Consider the following 17,922-nt stretch of genomic DNA (forward strand, 5'->3'; position numbering starts at 1 on the left):
TTTCACTCGGCACAGTTTAAATCGACAAAATAATTGAGAGTAATTGTGAGTTGTTTTCGAGGAGTTATTTATTTAAGTCCTGCTTGTTTATGTTATTAATGCAATCTTAATCGGTTTATTGATATTACAGTAGCTTGCCTAATTAAATTGTGCTATGCTGCAACGCTTTTAGAATTGATTTTTGCTCACTCGTTTATTGATTGAAATTTGAAACAAAAAAGGATGCATTTTTGCCAACGAAAACAAAAAAAACTGCACATCTCATAAGGAAATGAAAAACCCTTCCATCATCTCACTGCGCATGCGGTGTGTATAATTAAAAATCAACATTCGATGATTTACGATCCCACCCGAGGAGGTGCACTGCGCGTAATTGATTATTAAACGTGCGCTTTTGTAAACTGGCTGAAAATTTGCTGAAGGTTTGGCGCGATTTGAGTGGACGTTGAAAGATGCCCTCGATCGCTCTCAAGTCCTGAGTCTATCTGTCTGTCGGGAAGAGAAAGATCTCGGAAGGGCTTTGGGAGTATCCATCTTTATCATCCACCATCACTCATAAGCAGCTCTTCAGCCTGAGAGTCATCCAGAAGGACCAGAGTTTAAGCAGGAACCACATTTTGGTGGTGTGCGAATCCTGTGGGCAAACATTGGGCTAATTAATTTCCTGTCTGCGATCGTTAACCTCACGGCTACTGCCAGCACTTCACGGGCACAAGCACACTGGGTTTCACTTATATGACGCACCTTTGCGTGAAAGCGCCACTTGCTTCATGGGTAATTTGTAGCCCAACCGGAGCAAGAGTAAATTGATCGAATTTCAATCACCAAATCTGACGTAAAACAAAAACAAACTAAAGTTGAAAAAAGAGTACAATCGTGTGCGTGCGAGCTTCTGGGTGGTCTCGTTGAAATGGATGCACTCCCTTAAGGGCATCAGTATTATGAATTCATTATCAGGCACAGAAGCTACCGCATGTTGTTGCGTGATGAATTGCGGGCAAGTTTGTTCGCCGCACAGTGTTTGCATCTTGCTCAAGGGGAATGCTTTTCAACATTTGCGTAAATATTTTTCAAAGCAAAATAAAACATCACAGGGTTGTTAAAATGCTATTTACAATCTCTGATAATTTTCTTGATAATTTTTCGGTCGACTTTCCTTGAGCTTTTACTAAAATCTCCGAATTGCAATGATTTCTCAAAGATCGTAAAAATGGAAATGAATCCAGATTTTCCCCTGTATTTTACATTCCAACATGAAAAAAGTCCAGAATTGGTTTCAATTTGAAGAAAGTAGTCATTTTTATTTTAAAGTTTAGGTTTTAAAATTAAAAATTCCTCCAAGAGTTTTTCGTCCAGAACAGTTTGAGAAATATCTCGAGGAGAGATCTCTTGGAAAACTATTTCCAACAACTGCACCTTGCATAAAATGCATCGTTTGAATACGATTTAGATAAGTAATGGGCGGGGTGAAATTATAATAAAACGGTCATTATTTCCGTTATTTTTAACCAAAAAAAAAACGAACCAGCTGGTAAGCTTTCCGATCAATCTTTCTTCACTCGATGATCGGTTCTTTTGATCAGTTGTTTGAGCTTTTCCTTGGCGCGACCGATTCGAAGGTCATTAACGTATCGGGCGGCTGATATACAAGATGGCTGATGATCCACCGTTTAGTTAATCGGATTCGAATGCATTCGAATTGTCTGTCGACACCTTTTTTTTTGCTTCTCCTTGGGCTCCCAAAGTACGGTACGGATGTGGTGGGTGTATCATTTACCACCACATTCACTGGTTTGGCCGTTTATGAACAGCGGATTGACAATAATGGTTCTTTGAATGGTGTAGAAGCTATCACTTTTACCATTTTACGTCACATTTAAGATAAGCTTCCTAATGGAAAAAAACGATCCCGCCCGATGGGTTTATGGGCGAACAAATGGGGTTGAGAGAAATTGAAACTCTTCCCGAGGATGTCTGCAAACCGCAAAGGAATCTTTTCTTTTGCTTCGAAGATGACTCGTACTACAATGTATTTTTGTAAGTTTTTTTCTTCTTCGAGAAATTCAGCGTAAATACAATAGAGTTCCAAAAGTAAGATGGAAGTTCATTTTTTCTTTGTTTCATATTTAGCATCTGTTTCGACACAAATGACCGAATGTTTTTTGGGGCAAATTTCGAGGTCAACTAATTGCCTTCGGTTCTGTTTTGTTTGTGGTTTTCCGATTGCTAAATTCTCGCTTTACAGCATTCATCCGTCACTGTGCGTTTTCAAATGTGATCTTTTGGTACCCAATCAGGGATCAATGTCTGCAGGCTGATTGGTGTATTTTGTTTAAAGTTGTCGCTTTGTTTTTGTTGCACAGCGCGAAACAATGATGCTACCGAACAACAGTGTGCCATGGGTGATGGGTCGTAAATTTTCCCCCACAGACAGTAACGATCTCGGTTGGAAGGTAAATATATGCTCCCGGTTTCTGTGGTTTTATGTGGCTGCAGATTTGAATGATGAGCTCGATAAAGCGTCGATCACTGCCGGTGAGATGTTTACGGTGTTCTTCGGATTAACAGCGAGAAAAACAAATTGTATTGCAATCTTTGTTGCTTTATGTTAGGAAACATGGCGTGATAATGTGTATTATGTAGGAAGAAAATAATATTTTTCTTTTCCGTAAAAATAATGGTGATCGTGAGCTAGTTTTGTTTTTGTATCCGCATCTTCATACAAAAAAAAGAAACAACTGTGCCATCTAGTTTATAGGTCAGCATCCAATCAAAGTCATTTCCTCCGCCTGGATCACTTACAAGAAACTTGAAAAAAGAAGCATTTCTTCCTTAAATATTTTACCCTTGATGGGAACATAGGTGCGCTTCAGCTTTCATCAGGATTTGCTAGTTTGTCTGTAATGTTTCCTCCATTCAACAACCGTTCGACCAGATGTTGCCAATCTATGGAGGCAAAAAAAAAAAGTCGTAAACTCTGCACCATTGCTACTTGTGCAATTTGTTCAACTGAGTCGTCTCCGGGTGTTGACGTCGAACATCGTCTCGTACATAATTCCCTTTATGTACGGATTGTCTTTATTCTTTGCTCCTCTCCACCATCTTTAATCTCGGCTTCCGATCGCTAGGATTCCGTTGATCGATGGGTTGCACTTTTGCATAAGGTGCAAATCACGGAATGAATCTTTACCATCTCCATAATCACCGTCCCGGTGTGTACATACCCTCCTCAGCGTAGCCGATCGGTACGCAGAGCGGTTCGTTGTGTGATTGCAAAGATGCTGCCATAGTCGCACCGCGCACCAATCTGCTCCCGGAGTCGCTGGTCAGAGCCTGGTAGTCGGTAATCATACCCTTTAGGAGAGGTTCTCCTTCTCGTGTTGTTCAGCTCACTTGTACTGTTTTTTTTTGTTTTTGTACCACGAACAGCTGTCCACGGCGATTGCAACAAGCACGTGAAGAAGCGTTTCGGTTCGCGGTGGTCTGAGGCGCCACTCGGCTAATGCCATTTTAAGTGAGTACCTTCAGCGGTGTAGCGAACGCCGACCTGTTGGCAGCTCGTTGTGGCGGCCACATTTACCTCTATTGCGCCTACTCGACTAGACTTCCCGAGCGAGATGAATAATTCATGGGTTCATCGCAAGAGGGCAGCATCATGCGCACGCAGGCTCGCAGAGACATACCTTGTGCAGAAAGGTGTTTCGGCTTTCGGCATCGAGAGGGCGTGAAAGCTCGTTGAGTAGATCTTGTAGAAAAAAAGGGAAGATTTTACTCATCCTAACGAAACGGGTGAATAATGCTTGCAACAGCCAGTCTGACCATAAGGTAAAGTCATCAATGCAGAATGCACGTACCCATTATGAGGCTACAAATGAAGCCGCTCGTGGCATTGTCAATGAGCAAATAATGGCATGTCGTACATGCCGAATGTCATGGTTTCGGAATTCTGGTCGATGAGTTGCCTGAGGTGAGGTGAAATGCCTTTGAGTAGCAACATTCTTTTACAAACAAATCACCTGTTATGCAGTAAAGTTAATCAAATGACTTAGACTCATAATTCTGGAAGTACTTACATGTACATTCCACAAGTTGAATGGTGAGTTGCTGCTTGTTTGCTAACTGACGTCCCGATGAGAGGCAAATTATGATGTTTCAACTGTGACCGGTTGTAAGGATGTGATAATTCCAAACACGTTCGGAGAAATTCTTCAATCACTACGAAAGTCACGATTGAGTGGCCGAACCATTGCAGCTAACTGCACTATGCAATTACCGGTAGATCACGTCAAATGCAATCGCTCGTCCCGCATGGGTCGAGCATTAATACTCGAGCATTCTAATATGCATCCGATAGACGATCTTGATCGTCGCCGGTTCGGTTGTTTCCTTCCATCTTGACCCAAGATTTGTTGAGAAAGATATCCCTCTGGGAAAACCGGTCGCCCTCCCGGAGATCCCTTTTCATAGCCGTGTAAAGTGCATTGGAAGCGCAACACGCCTTCCCACATGGTTGGAGATCGTTCGTAGATACCGTCGAAACGGCAACAAAACCAGACCGTTTGCATCGATGTTGCATGCGCAGAGCGGTGACTGCTGTTTTCCATATTATCCTTCTCCGTTGGGGTGGATTGATGCAGCATGGTGTTGAAGAGTGATGGCCACATAAACAAATCGTTGCACCCTATCATCGGAGGGGTGCAAAACGCATCGGAAGGTTTAGAGTTTATCGGTGCACTCTTCATCATCTGTGGCAAACAGCAAGCATGCAAGTTTGTGAAAAACGTCCACATTAGCGGATATCATGTTGATGAACATGGAAGCGTGGTGAGAGTTTATCGCACGGAGAGCAGGTCAATAATGTCAATATGTGATAATATGTGGAATAAATGTTAACGTTTTTAATTATTTTTATATGCCTTCCTGTGCTTATATGAGTTTGTGACGTTTGCCAATAGCTACTTACGAAGAATTTCCATTTCCATTTCCCCAAGAATTTATGGAGTTACTAATTCCAATTATAAATAATAATCAAAATGGCGAACATTTGAAGAACAAAAAGTAGTTTTTAATTGAATATTTGTCAGTAAAAAAAGAACAAGAGAAATATCCATGTTGAGTATTGATAGATCTTCTAAAGAATTTCTGTTGAAAATTCTAAGTCGATTGATTTACCTCTTTTCGAGAATTTCTGAATATCGATTTGCTTCCTTTCTCTCGATCATACTGCATATATCTCACCTTAGTTTATTATTAAAATTCATTTTATGATAAGAATTCTTTAAAAAATTTAAAATAATTCTGTAATATTTATCATTAAATGAACTACACAGAATTGTTTTATAATCTTGGGCAGTTCTTCACTCTCAACATTTTTCAAGATTTCTCTGAAGTCTTTTAATCATATTTCATCAACCCGGGTGGCTTAAGAACGGCAGTGTGTTAAAACGCCAATTATCATTGATGTAATATTGTTCTTTGGCCCTGTTTCCCCGAAGCGCATTACAAAGCAAAGGGCGTGGAAAATACACAAGAACACCCTGCATTGCCACCAAATATGGTGCTATAGTGCAACACTGTACACTGCGTTTATACGAACGACCCTGGGGATGCTGATAATCTTTCTACCCAAAAAAAGGAAACAAGCAAATACCCTGGTCACACCGATAGAGAAACCGCAGTCTTTCGGATGGCATCTGCGTGCATGCAAATGATGCAAAGTAATTTCCCCCCGTAGCTGGTCGACGATCGGCGATCAGGAGGGAAGCGTTTGCGATTTTTCCCTACCCGTGCACGATCGAAACATCGGAACGGAATGAAACGGGGTGCGCGTGATCGCTGCCATTTGCCCACATACGGCATTCGTCTCGCAGCAGTTACGGTGAAGAATGGGAACAACACTTCCCGAAACGGTGTGCATGCCGCCGGTGGTGCGCCCGGGCACAAAGGAACCGCACCGTAATTTAGATGGCGCCTTGCCGATGAATGCAATGCCTTACTCGGTTGGTGTGGATTGGATTTTTTTTGCCCTTTTTTTCGGCATATGGAGCGATTTCACGAGCGACGATTGCCGGTGGCTCACGCGATCGGTTTTGGGAGGTGTAAAATGGGAACAAAAACTAAGGAACTGCGAAAACACACATTGGGATGCGAAGTGTTCAATCCCTTGGGAGAGTCCTTCGACTTCGATTTGAGTAATAAAAAAAATATAAATGTTTTCATTTCAATTAAAACTAATAAATCTGGGAGCTTAGAAATCTCTTTCCATACTCAAAGAAGCAGCTCTTTCTCGTCAGCGAGTGGATTCAAAAAGTGAACTCCTCTGTGTCATAAGTCACCCAATATTCCATTCACAGAACATTCCTCAAAGATACATCGCATACAACAGGAACACAACACGAACAACGAAAACGAGAGAAACACGCTTCTTGAAGTGAGTAATGTAACACTTTCTAAACAAGTCGCCAATCGCTTGTAATTAGTTTCACGCCTTGCGCTTTCCCATCGTATCCAAGCGGAATTACAGCTTCCTTGGGATGTTCAATTTACACCACGCAGTAAGATTGTTGCCTGCATAAACGAACTACGGATCAAGATCGTCGTAGTGTTTAAATACTAGAATTACACATTGAAAGACTTGCTTTCTTTGCTCTCGTCGGTCCAATTGCTTGTTTTGCAACCCGTCTAGCCCCATCCAATTAATCATACCGAGCGGCTTAAAAGTGGTACTTTGTCCGGTGACTCTCGACTGGTTGTCGATAGCAATGTAACAAGCAATGCATTTGTCAAGCCCAACACTTAATTTATATGAGACTTGCTTAACGCAGCGGATTCATTCTTCAGACGTTGGAATGTATAAGGAGATGCTTGTAAGGAGATGCTGTAATTAAGGCGTATTATCGATAACACTTCATTGCTGCTGCTTGGTAGTTGTGAACATCATTCAGCACCACGCGAACAAGCGAGACCTCCAGTGTCAAGTGTTTCAGGGTGTCGATCCCAGTTCAAGTTCATAATGTTTCTATTGGCAGCAAACAGAAGGCTGATGCTTAATGTTTATGTCAATCGTCTGTTGGTCTTCGTTAACGGTTTGACTCTCGTGCCAGAACTCGTTTTACCGGAGGTAGAAGAAAACTCTCCAATATGCCCGTTTGAAGTGAATTTCCTCATTTTTCCTACACCGAAAGGGATTTATTTTCATTTTGCATTTCAAACGAAAACTTGCCCTTCCGGACGACCACCGTGGAATGGGTTGAGATCGGTGTCTTACTTTTGGGTGTCTTTTAGGTCTTTCTCATCTCACGCTCGCACACGTTCTGTCATCTGTCACGAGCGATCGTTCGATCGGTGGCAGACAAGGGTGTATGCATGGAGTCCGGACACCGGAAGTGACGTATCATTCGCCAGACGAATTGAATCGGGGCATCACGTCTTGTCTGGTTGTCGTTCATCCAACCGCAGTGATTTGGATGTCAGAGAAGGAAATTTTGTTGAGAAGATGAAGCGAGTAAAAGTGATTAGGCTCATACATCATATAATAATTCAAATCTTAAAAAGGTACTAGCTTGGGTGATGGAAAAATACTACAAATTTAATTATTCAATATCAAAACTGTGCTTATGGAGTAGTTCACTTACAAAACTTACTTAACTTAAAGATTTGTAAAGCTTTCTGACATTCCACGTCTATTTGGAATTAATCCAAAAATGGCCTCAATTTTCTCACTTGCACTCAAAAATATGTTTTTTTTTATTAAAAATTTCTACAATTTTCCCCCCAGCACCACAATCGTTCCATTCGTTCCATTGGGTTATTAAAGTTCATTAACATTTCACTGTCAACTGTTGTGCGCATGCTCCACATACGGCAGACGCGCCTACTTACGGAGACGCGGACTCCCTCTTTAGTTGCATTATTTTCTGCATCGGCACATTAATTGCTTCTTTTGCGACCCGCTCGCACACTGCACACTTCCTGCACACCGCCTTCGGTAATGTCTTTTGCTAGACACCAAAAATAGCGTCACCGTACGTTACCCTTCACACGATGCCAAACGGTTGACGCGGCTCGACACAACTGAAACTGAGTATCCGAATCACTGCAACTGGGGACGGAGGTTGAGATAGGGTTCGCGTAGTGTAAAATCTGTTTTGTTTGAATGAAGTGCAAACCGACATACGAGCTTTACGAGACGCGCACACGCCATTAGTCACCAAAGCGCGTAAAAAAAAGATTTATGCTTTTCTTTTTTTTTGCTCTCCACCTTCAACTCTGTCCCTTTGCTGTCCATCCACAAGTAGATCATTAATTCAGTCACTTTTTGTCTCGTTTAAAGACCTGTACCGTTTTGTGCGTTTTCTTCGTAGTGGAGGTCAAACTATTTAAGCGACTCTGCATGCACAGCACAGTGTCCGTTTGACAAGGAAGATTCAGATGAGTTCCCCAGTCGAATAAAATAGAGGATGCTCTCTGATGAGAATAAAGGGCGATCAAACACTACGCGAACTAAGTGATAAGAGATCTTAAAATTGTTGGAACAACTTCAGAATATCTTCGGTTAATTGAGAAGTTGTTTTAGCTTTTGCACAATTTTTTAAACCAGAAGACTTGCGACCCTAAATTCCGCCACTGATATGATCTGTGATAATTTGTAGCATTAACTACTGGAATGTCTAATGCTAAGAGGTAAATGGCTTCTTTAAAACTCCCTTCCGGAGAGGTATTAAATAGAGCAGAACGCAATGATTTCGATACAGCATGAAGATACTCCCTGCTGGAGATTGTCTTTCATCGCACGTAGCATATCTTGGAGAACATGATGGCCTTTTTATATCACAACCATAGTTTGCGTCTTATTGACAGCTGTGTTTACAAATTACCTATTAGCTACCACAGGACCGCGGTGGACGTTTGGTGTTCAATAGTAAACACGAAACTTCAATTAAAATTTCTGCACGATTCATTACGCCCGTTGCATTTATTCTTCGAGGCGTCTCCAATACACGATGTTCTTGCGGTGAGGATTTTTTGCTGTTCAATGGTTGTTTGCTTATTAATAACGAAAGCGTACCCAGCAGACACATCTTTTAAGATGCAGCAGTTTCACTAACGACACGCACTCCTAGCTCGTAGGCCCTGGTCCCGTGTGTCCATCGTGCATGTATTTGCTTTACGCAGCTTGTTTACAAACAGTGTTTAGTGTTGGTTTAAAATGAATTCCCGAACGCACAATTTTATCTTCCCGCCAAGATTTACACGTTTGAGAGTCGTATGCGAACGATGCGCTGCTCTTTCCACCGAATGCGAACGTTGCCGGCTTTCGAAAGGATCGAATTCTAGAACGATTGTGTTGCACAGTACGGCGAATGCATTTCGAGAAGAGGTAATTTGCCTTGCGCAGGATTGTTTGACGAAGAGAAAGAAATAAATGACCACCAGTTTCATTGCCGGTCTGGATGTCCATTGTGGGAAAATGGTTGGAGAATATCTTCGAAAGAAAATCGTATTTGAACGATCGAAAATGTTATGATTTACGTGCAAAATAAAATAAGAAAAGCATGATCGTGAAACACACAACACCAAACCTGCCACAAGAAATTCGGAATCTGTTGTTTGGTGGTAAAATTTATGTACTCTCGTCGCTCGTTCTGTTGTTCTGGTGGGGCAATTTTTCACGGCGCTGCATCGCGTACGAAACAAGAATGAAAGGGGCTGGAACGTTGATCGATGTTTGTGTTGGGCGAGGAGAGAGAGTCTGGAACAATCGGTTCTGGTACGTCTGGTGGTAAACCACCAACACCCAATAGCCATTATTAGTGGATGAAAGTAAATTTAGTTTGCTGTCGTTCAAACGCATCCATGCATCGAACGTACCTTGGTCTTGGTTTTCCATACAATATTCTACCAACCATCGATCGGTACGATGCTTGTGAGTCTTGATTTTATAAGTTAATTTGGCGTAAAATACGATAATAAACTCGAACGGGGGAAGGAGAGGAAAATTTGAATATTTATATACATGGGCAGTACTGGGTGCTTAATGACTGTTGCCTGCTGTGCTGTTGCTTCAATGCACGGCAAGCAGCGAATTGTATCGTACCTTTACTTTCAATTTGAGAATGTTTGATTGTTGCGTTTTGTTGTGTGTGCGGTACTCGGCCTCGGGGGTTGTATTTCGGAAGCCAAACCCATGTAGTGGGCTGAAAGACGAAATGAGAAAAGCAAACATGTAGGTGGAAGGTTGTTAATAATATTAATAATCATGTGTGTACGGTGTAGTTTGAGGGAGAGATCTCTGAAGTTTCAAAGTTGAGCTAAATTAAAATAATGAGAGAAAATCACAATTTCCAGATTGTTAGAATTAGTAGTTAAATTTTCCTCAGAAGTTTGATAAAATATTATTTTCTAAAATTTTGTTCAGTAGTATCCACGTACCAAGGAATTTGAGAATTTGCATTTAAGTATGAGAATGAGTTTACTCTTTGAGGCACAATTTCGCTAATGGAGCGAAGAATACTCCTGAGTCCTTGGAGAAAATTTTTAAAATATATTACTGTATTTTTTCCATTATTTTGCTCTACGTAACGTGCATAGAGTAGCTTCAACGCATCGTGCATTATTAGCTAAATACACCTGTTTAGTCAACTCATCTACAACATTACAGCTAGGGTAGGAAATCTGCCTCATAATGCTTGTAAAAACGTGTTAATTGAATAAATGACAATGCACGGCACGTACGAAGTTTCAGCGCGTTGAGCCAAACGCGGCACTCACTCCATCGAGCATGCTCGTGTGAGCATTATACCACTGAAGGAGGTTTTGCTTTGTCGGTATTGTTTGGTTTGAGTACGGCATTTAGCGGGGAAACAAACAGTATCAATAAATCATTTCGAAAACAAGAGCCATTTATGTTGGCGCTTGAGACGCCTTCTCTCTCTCCCTCTTTAGGGTGCAACAGGGTATCTGCTGCATATCTCAATCTACCATCTTATCCTATTTAGCTTCCAGAATGGACCCGGTTTAGGAGAAATCATAGAAAACAAAGCGCGCTGTTAGGAAGGAGCTGCCTAAAGTCATTAATTTTGCCGCATTCGTTGTTGCATATGTACATTTATTCATAGAAGCCGGTAAAAGACGGCGGAAAAAAGCTTCCAGTGAAGGGTGAGTGGCGGTAAGGGTAGCTACCCCACCAATGAAGACATCTTCTCTTACCGTATTAAACATTTCTGTCGAACTAACGGTGGTTTGCACGGTGTTCAACGACGATCCGTGCACGATCGTTCACGATCGCTAACACTAAATCAATATTAAATTTTCATAATGCAGCGTGTCGCGCCATCAGACTGTTTCGAAGGGCTACCCCAGTACGGGGCAACCTTCCTTAGACAGACAGGGTGGGTCCGCAGTTTTCTCGTGTCTTTAATTATGAAATATTGCCTAATTGATAAAACTGTAAGACGAAGAATTTTTCCACCACCAGCTGTAGTCACGCCGCGTTGTTGTTCTTTCGGGAGCCCATGCTGGGCAAACATAAACGATGCTTTCGACAAGATGCGGCCACTGCTTTGCAGGCGTTAGGAGGGCGCAAAAAAAAGATGCACACAACACTACATGACCAAACGGCCGCGAGGATGAATATTTTATCCGCGGTGCAACAAGTGGGTTTTTTGCAAAATCTTCCGCGAGCAAGCCTTTTTTTTGTCCATTTTTGGTCAGCTTACCGATGGCAATCGCTGTGTATGGCAAGGGTATTTAAGGAGCTGTTGAAACAAAGATATAAAGAGGCATAGTAGTCACTCGTCGCTGAGTCTGTTTTTCATCTTTTCATATTTTAAACACTAATGCTTCTAAATTTTCTTCCACGAGCTAATGACACGACTAAACATCAATGAAATTGTCTTATTTTCGTCAAATTTGCGTCGCCAAAGATGCATTGAAATCGCCAAAAGTTTAATGTCTGACGACATCTATTTCTCTTGGAGGTACATAATGTCCAGACTTCGTGTAAGATAAGAATTTATTCTACCAGAGCACATAACATCAATTCATGCAGTCTGTATTGTTATTATCACTGCTGTGCTTTGCTATAACTCTCTGGTGGTAAAGCTTTCCAAAAAACCTCACATCACTGATGGTGCAGGGCTGATCGTGCATCGTATAAATCTAACAAACAACCATGAAAGGGATGCAATTGCATCAATCTTCCAGCGGGAAACACTCCGCCAAAAGGAAAGTGATAAATGTATCGATTTCGTTTAACGACCTGAATGAGTGCTCATAATTTTCGGCACACCAAACATAATAAAAAACGTGCGGGTACTGCATGCATTACAGGACGTAAAAAAGTTACGATCGATTCACTGGAGCACTCTAGCATAGATGAAGACGCACTGCTGTCGAGTGTTGAAGATGTCACCTCGCTCCACCCGTGATCGAGAACTTATGCACCGTGAGAAATTCCAGCACTAAATGGGTGACAAGAGATCGTTAAAACAAGGCCACGGCTCATACTTTTGGGGTCGTTTGTTGTTGAAAATGTTGCTTATTTACGGTGCGGGAGAAGAGGGAAGCTACGGGCGAACGGGATGAGTAAGCTGCACAGGGAAGATTGGTCTGGATTTCCGGGCCAGATCTTTACGACCTTTCTTAGCTGACAAATGTAATGGTATCTCGTGTGTGTGACTCAAACACGCAGGATGTATTTTTGGAATGATTATTGCTTCTCTGTCGCTAACGGGGAGTCCACAAGATATGGGGGTTGGGGGTTGGGAAATTATTACCCTTGAGTGATGGTGGCGTGCGCTCTTTCATCTCACCATGAGACACCAATAACGCGGCCATGCGTGTGTTTGTTTGTGATTAACCCAAGCGCTTGGCAGAATCGTTTTAATTATATTCTTCACTTCCAAAAAAGAACCTGTACCTCTGTTTCTCATATAATATTCTTTTTTTCTTCTCGTGTTTCATATTTTTGCAGAGTTAAAATTATTTTCTGGCCTGACGGTTTCCACCGCAACCGCGGACTACGAGCAGCAACTTCCGAAAGCGTCCGGTTTGTGGCCATCATTTTTTAATGTAGCCCTCCGGGCGACAATCTCCGTGAATGCGACCTGTGGTCAGACGGGCCGGGAAGAATACTGCCGGCTAACGGAAGGCACTGGACGGTAAGAATGTCGGCATGTTAAACCACGCTCGCGTTGAATCTTCTTGACGCGGAGGGCGCTTCGATCGGTTGGTGAATGTTTTATGTTTAAAGTTTTTTTTTTAATTTCGGTATGTTTCGCTTCTTGTCCTTCTCTCTACAAACGCAGTACGCGCGGTTCCCAGTGCGGTATCTGTGACGCGAACAATCCTGACCCGGAGAAACGCCACCCGATCACAAATATCGTCGATGGTACGAACAGCTGGTGGCAAAGCCCGACGTTGCAGAAAGGCGCTAAAAATGATCGCGTGACGATCAATCTCGATCTCGGACAGGTAAGTACGAGTTGTTGAATTTGTTTCATCGTCGCTTGGTTCGCTTTCGCTGATGCGCAAAAAAACGAAAATTCCTCCAAACGATCACGATTCGGCAGGTCGGTTTCGCTTTTATGTGTTACTAGTGAAGTGAGTGAACGAGAGGAAGCGGAGGATCGTTCTTTTAATTTGGACAAGATTTGGTGGTGTCGCTTAACCTCTCACATCCAAGCATGGTTGTTTACTTGACGGCAAGTGTCAAATCGGGATATATTAGTAGGACAGCCATTAGTAAAAAGAATGATGGAAGGTTAAGTATTTTTGTAAAATCTGTTGAACGACGTCATAAGCCGGCTGAATGTTTATTTGGATGCTGTTGCTATCAGTATGAGGTAGACCGAAAAGTATTAAACTTTTTAGTAGCTATAAAAATTGTTACAGCTTGAACATGTGTTAAATGTGGTTTCAAATTAGTTTAATTGTAAAGCATATGTAATGTTTAAAAATAATAAAATTTTACTCAAATGACATTCCCTTCAATACTTTAGCTTACACCCAAAACCGGCACGTGAACGTTTGTTTATCTTCTTGGATACTTGTATCTCTTTGCATCAGTGTGATGGGCCATGTTTCACTCCTTACCCAATCGCACCTCACTCGGAGATCGTCGGGCCAAGATCACCTTCCAAGAACTTGTCGCTAAGGGTGAATGTTGAGACGTGTCTGCCATGTTCAGGCTAGAACCGTGAATGCATTTTCAGATGGCTCCACAGTCTGGTGCATCTGTTTCTAATCTCTTCCAACACCGCTCTGCGGCACCGATCGATCTGTTTATGCTAACCACCACGATCTTCACCATACCTGACTGTACAAGTTCCTCCCAAATGCAACGCGATTGCGGCGAGATCTGGTCTAGATGTTTTGAAATCTTACACATCTTTCGTCTTTCGTCCGGCTCCGACCATTACCAGACGCATCTTCCAGTCCGTGCTCTGGCACGAGTCTGGTGATATGACGTCGGTTTTTGGTAGTACCGGGGTGTGTGTGTGAAACAACGCTTCCCCAAGAAAGGTGTCGATTTGATTTGAATACAAATTATGACTCCTCAGTAGCAGCATGAGCCGGAGCTTAGCTACGGGGTTTAGGTAGTGAATGCCTCCAACCCACCGGGGGGATTATCCGTTACAACAGGCGCACATCAACCTCATCGTCAAATTAGTGTTGGAAGATTTTCGGTGTGTTTAATTGTGGGTTTTATCACACGGAACGGCAGGCTTTTGGGCAGTCTCCTGTCAACGCGTAACTGTCAAATCATCCAGACGGGACAGTGTGTCATGTCAAAATGATGCCAGGAATAATGGGACTTTGTACGCCATCGGATGGGAGTTGGTATTTTTTAAAGGTATTCCGTTAGGAATGGAATGGTAATTCGATTTCTGTAGGTGGCAAAAATGAAATCTCTTTTCTTCAGAATTGACTTGAAGCTTGAGGAGATAGTGTTGGACGTGGTTCTTTGTGTAGAATATTACTATAGTCTCAGAACAGTATGGAGATGATTAAAGTTAAGCTGTTTTGTTTGAAATCTTGATGAGAAATGTATAAATATTTCATCGTACAACTGCATCGTGAAGAAATTCAAAGTTTTTGATGCTTTTCTTGGCTTTTCGAGCTATCTTTAGACGGCAGAATTCATTTGAGTCAAAGACCCCCAAGATTTATCATCTGTTCTCCTTTTATTGCGGTTCTGTTTTTCTCCTCAAACCACACTATTTCGGTCCACCAGCTATAATTTTATTTCACGTTAAGTATTTTAACATATCCTCAATACAAATGCAAATGTTAACTCTGGTAGCAATCATTAACCAAAGTAACATGTTCTTGGAACCTTCCGCAGCGTTGATAATTAAATTAATTCCCTGCTTCACATTTGATCGCACGAAATTTCTCACAACAAACCGCCAAAAAGGTATTCAAGCCCTTCACTCCTATTATCGATGCTGCACTTATTTATGAGCGGCACTCCATATTCGTGCCGCTGCCTTCCCAGAATGTGCAGGTCACATTTGCGCAAGTTTCATCTCGAAACCCAAAAAAAAACCCTCTCTTCGACGGTACAGAAGTGATGCAGTTTTCCTTTTCAAAGCACTTTCGGGAGATTGTTAGGCAGCTGAAAAATGGGTATGCAATTAATCTCCCGCCAAAAAGCAAGGGCTCCGATGCTCGTGTAAAGTGCTTTTAAAGTTTTCTCGTTTGCTGTTTCCTGCCCGCACCGGATTGTGTCCCGCAGAGTGGGGTTTCCTTATCGATCGAAACCTTCTGCCGGTACGTCCAGAGATTGGAGGATCGAGAAATGGTTCTGAAAATTAGGCTCGACCCCGAAAGGCACACCACCGTTACATCCAAATCTGTACTGCATCATCGATAAAGAGAACAATTCGACTTGAAATGTGATCGTTTTGCCGGATATACAGTGCGAGAGGATGTTTTATTTATGTGTGGAAACCGTTTTGGGACGGGTGTTAGTTCATTGCTGAAAAAAGGTATATTATAAAAGAACCAATAAGAAACGATTTAACGATGTGAGAATTGGAGTTCCATAAAACCTTATTTGAAAAATTGGGAAACGTATTTATGTCCTAATTAATGTAAAAAGTATATCATTAGTATTACTAAGATATCCAGAACTCTCCAAATCAGGCCAACATTTCTTTAATGTTTCCACCAACCAAGCAATTCCAGAAGTACAATTGCTCGTTAAGAGAGGTTTAGCTCGTTGAAAAGGATATTTTTGTATGCTGATTTGTAGGCGAAAAATACATTAGAGGAGGTACTCTTCATGAGGGCTCATTCGGACAAAACAATTTGAAGTTTATCACTTAATATCAACTCGATCCTCTCATTAAACTGTTCCACAGTTACTTTATGGCTCTTGGCTCATCATTCTGTGTGTTTTCTCCCATCGACGTTCCATTTAAGGCGCATGCTCGGCATGAGACGACTTCAAAATCCAACCTGGGATCAAACTGCGATCGGAACAAGAACGCACAACACGAGAGCACGTACAATATTCATTGTCCGTCTGTTATCGCATTGACGGACTGATCCGATCATAGCACCGTCGGGAAGATCAACTACGTTCTAAGATGCTCCATTTAGGAACCCCGGAGCGGTAAGAAGAATTCCGTTTTCGGCAAACCGAACCCGGCTATGGCAATGTAGATCGAATCGAAACCAGCAACCACTGCTGGCTGGAACCTCACAAAACCACGACTCCGACGGCAGGCATCGGGCGCAGAATAACTGCAAACGCGCAGTAATTGGAAGTGGACAATGCTATCAACCTGTTTTGCGGTACGCTAGGATATGGGCATGGTTATGCTTTGCTAGCCATGGTCACTTCGGCTCGGCTTCCCGAAACAAGCACCACCGGGAAAAGCGCTCACAGCAACCCTCGCTAGTTCTGTTCCCGTTTCGAAAGGGTTTTCCTTCCCGTGCATCCCAATCAGTTCAACGTTTTTATAAGGCACGGTTGCCATATTTAGCTTACCGTAGGTCCGGGAATGGGAAAAAGAATGTTTTAATGAGTGCGATTCCCGACTCGCTGCCACTGATGTGTTCCTGTCGCTTTTGCTGGTCTTGGGGTGGGTGATGTCTGAAAAAAAAAACAAAAAAACAAACAGTAAACCTCCTTTCTCAATTCTTTTTTGTTGTTTTCGTGTTACATCTGTTAGAGCCAGCACCAGTCATCCCAAAACGGGCACCGGTAATGTTGTTGGTTGGTTTTTGTAAAGCCATCGTGCAGAATACGTTCGGTACGGTTTTTTGGTGTGGAGATCGCAAAAAAAAATCCCAATCCAATTTGATTGTGTTTGCCTCTTGGTGATCTTGTTGTGAAAGGGCTGAAGGGATTGCATGTTGATATCTAAACGATTGAACGTCTTTTATAGCCATTCTTGGGTGAATGGTAACTGCAGAGACACCTGCAATGTACGGTTTGGTTGGAATTTGGAAAGTACCTTTTGTCAGCTTAATTGGGCTGGGATTGCGTGACATAAATTCATAAAAACGAAACTGTCATAATTTTTGGATATATCTTACATGTAAGCATGAGTATGTTTGTAAACAGTTTCATTGCTTACGTTTTAATTTTTGTTTGTTTAAAAAAGCTATCGAATAACTATGCAGTAAGATGAGAAACAATTAATTAGACGTATCTAATAGTCTAGGCAATAAATCGATCTGATCAGATAATCATATCGAATGTTGCGCTACTACGATACTATCAAATATCACAATAAAATCTTCGCTTCCAAAACGTTGCGTCACAAACGTTTTCTTCGTGGCGGCAAATTTTCGCCCCAAAAAACCACCAATGGACTCCAAATAGACTTCCAAAATAAGGTCAAATTCACTGCTCCGCATAAACTTTACCTTCGAGCCCTTCATTCCTTTGAAGATTAACGCTTAGAT

General features: G+C 42.0%; 2 protein-coding genes across 5 annotated transcripts in view; one reads left to right on the forward strand and one right to left on the reverse strand.

Annotated features, from left to right (window-relative positions):
• LOC125763339 (laminin subunit alpha-1) overlaps positions 1–17,922 on the forward strand; it is a 272,329-nt gene that overhangs the window by 199,139 nt on the left and 55,268 nt on the right. For all 4 annotated transcript variants that reach the window (XR_007418340.1, XM_049426336.1, XM_049426335.1 and 1 more), the window contains exons 3-4: positions 12,974–13,160; positions 13,308–13,473. Coding sequence is in view for 3 of the 4 variants with exons in the window: in XM_049426336.1 (XP_049282293.1) it covers positions 12,974–13,160; positions 13,308–13,473 (353 nt within the window). In the remaining variant the exon portion in view is untranslated. The remainder of the gene's footprint in view (positions 1–12,973; positions 13,161–13,307; positions 13,474–17,922) is intronic.
• The window catches only part of LOC125763388 (rab3 GTPase-activating protein catalytic subunit), a 356,077-nt gene that overhangs the window by 111,183 nt on the left and 226,972 nt on the right, over positions 1–17,922 (reverse strand). The window contains exon 6 of the transcript XR_007418345.1: positions 17,000–17,104. The gene's annotated coding sequence lies outside the window, so the exon portion shown is untranslated. The remainder of the gene's footprint in view (positions 1–16,999; positions 17,105–17,922) is intronic.

This window comes from Anopheles funestus, chromosome 2RL (genome assembly GCF_943734845.2).
Source record: "Anopheles funestus chromosome 2RL, idAnoFuneDA-416_04, whole genome shotgun sequence".
In the NCBI taxonomy this organism is placed as follows: Eukaryota; Metazoa; Arthropoda; class Insecta; order Diptera; family Culicidae; genus Anopheles; species Anopheles funestus.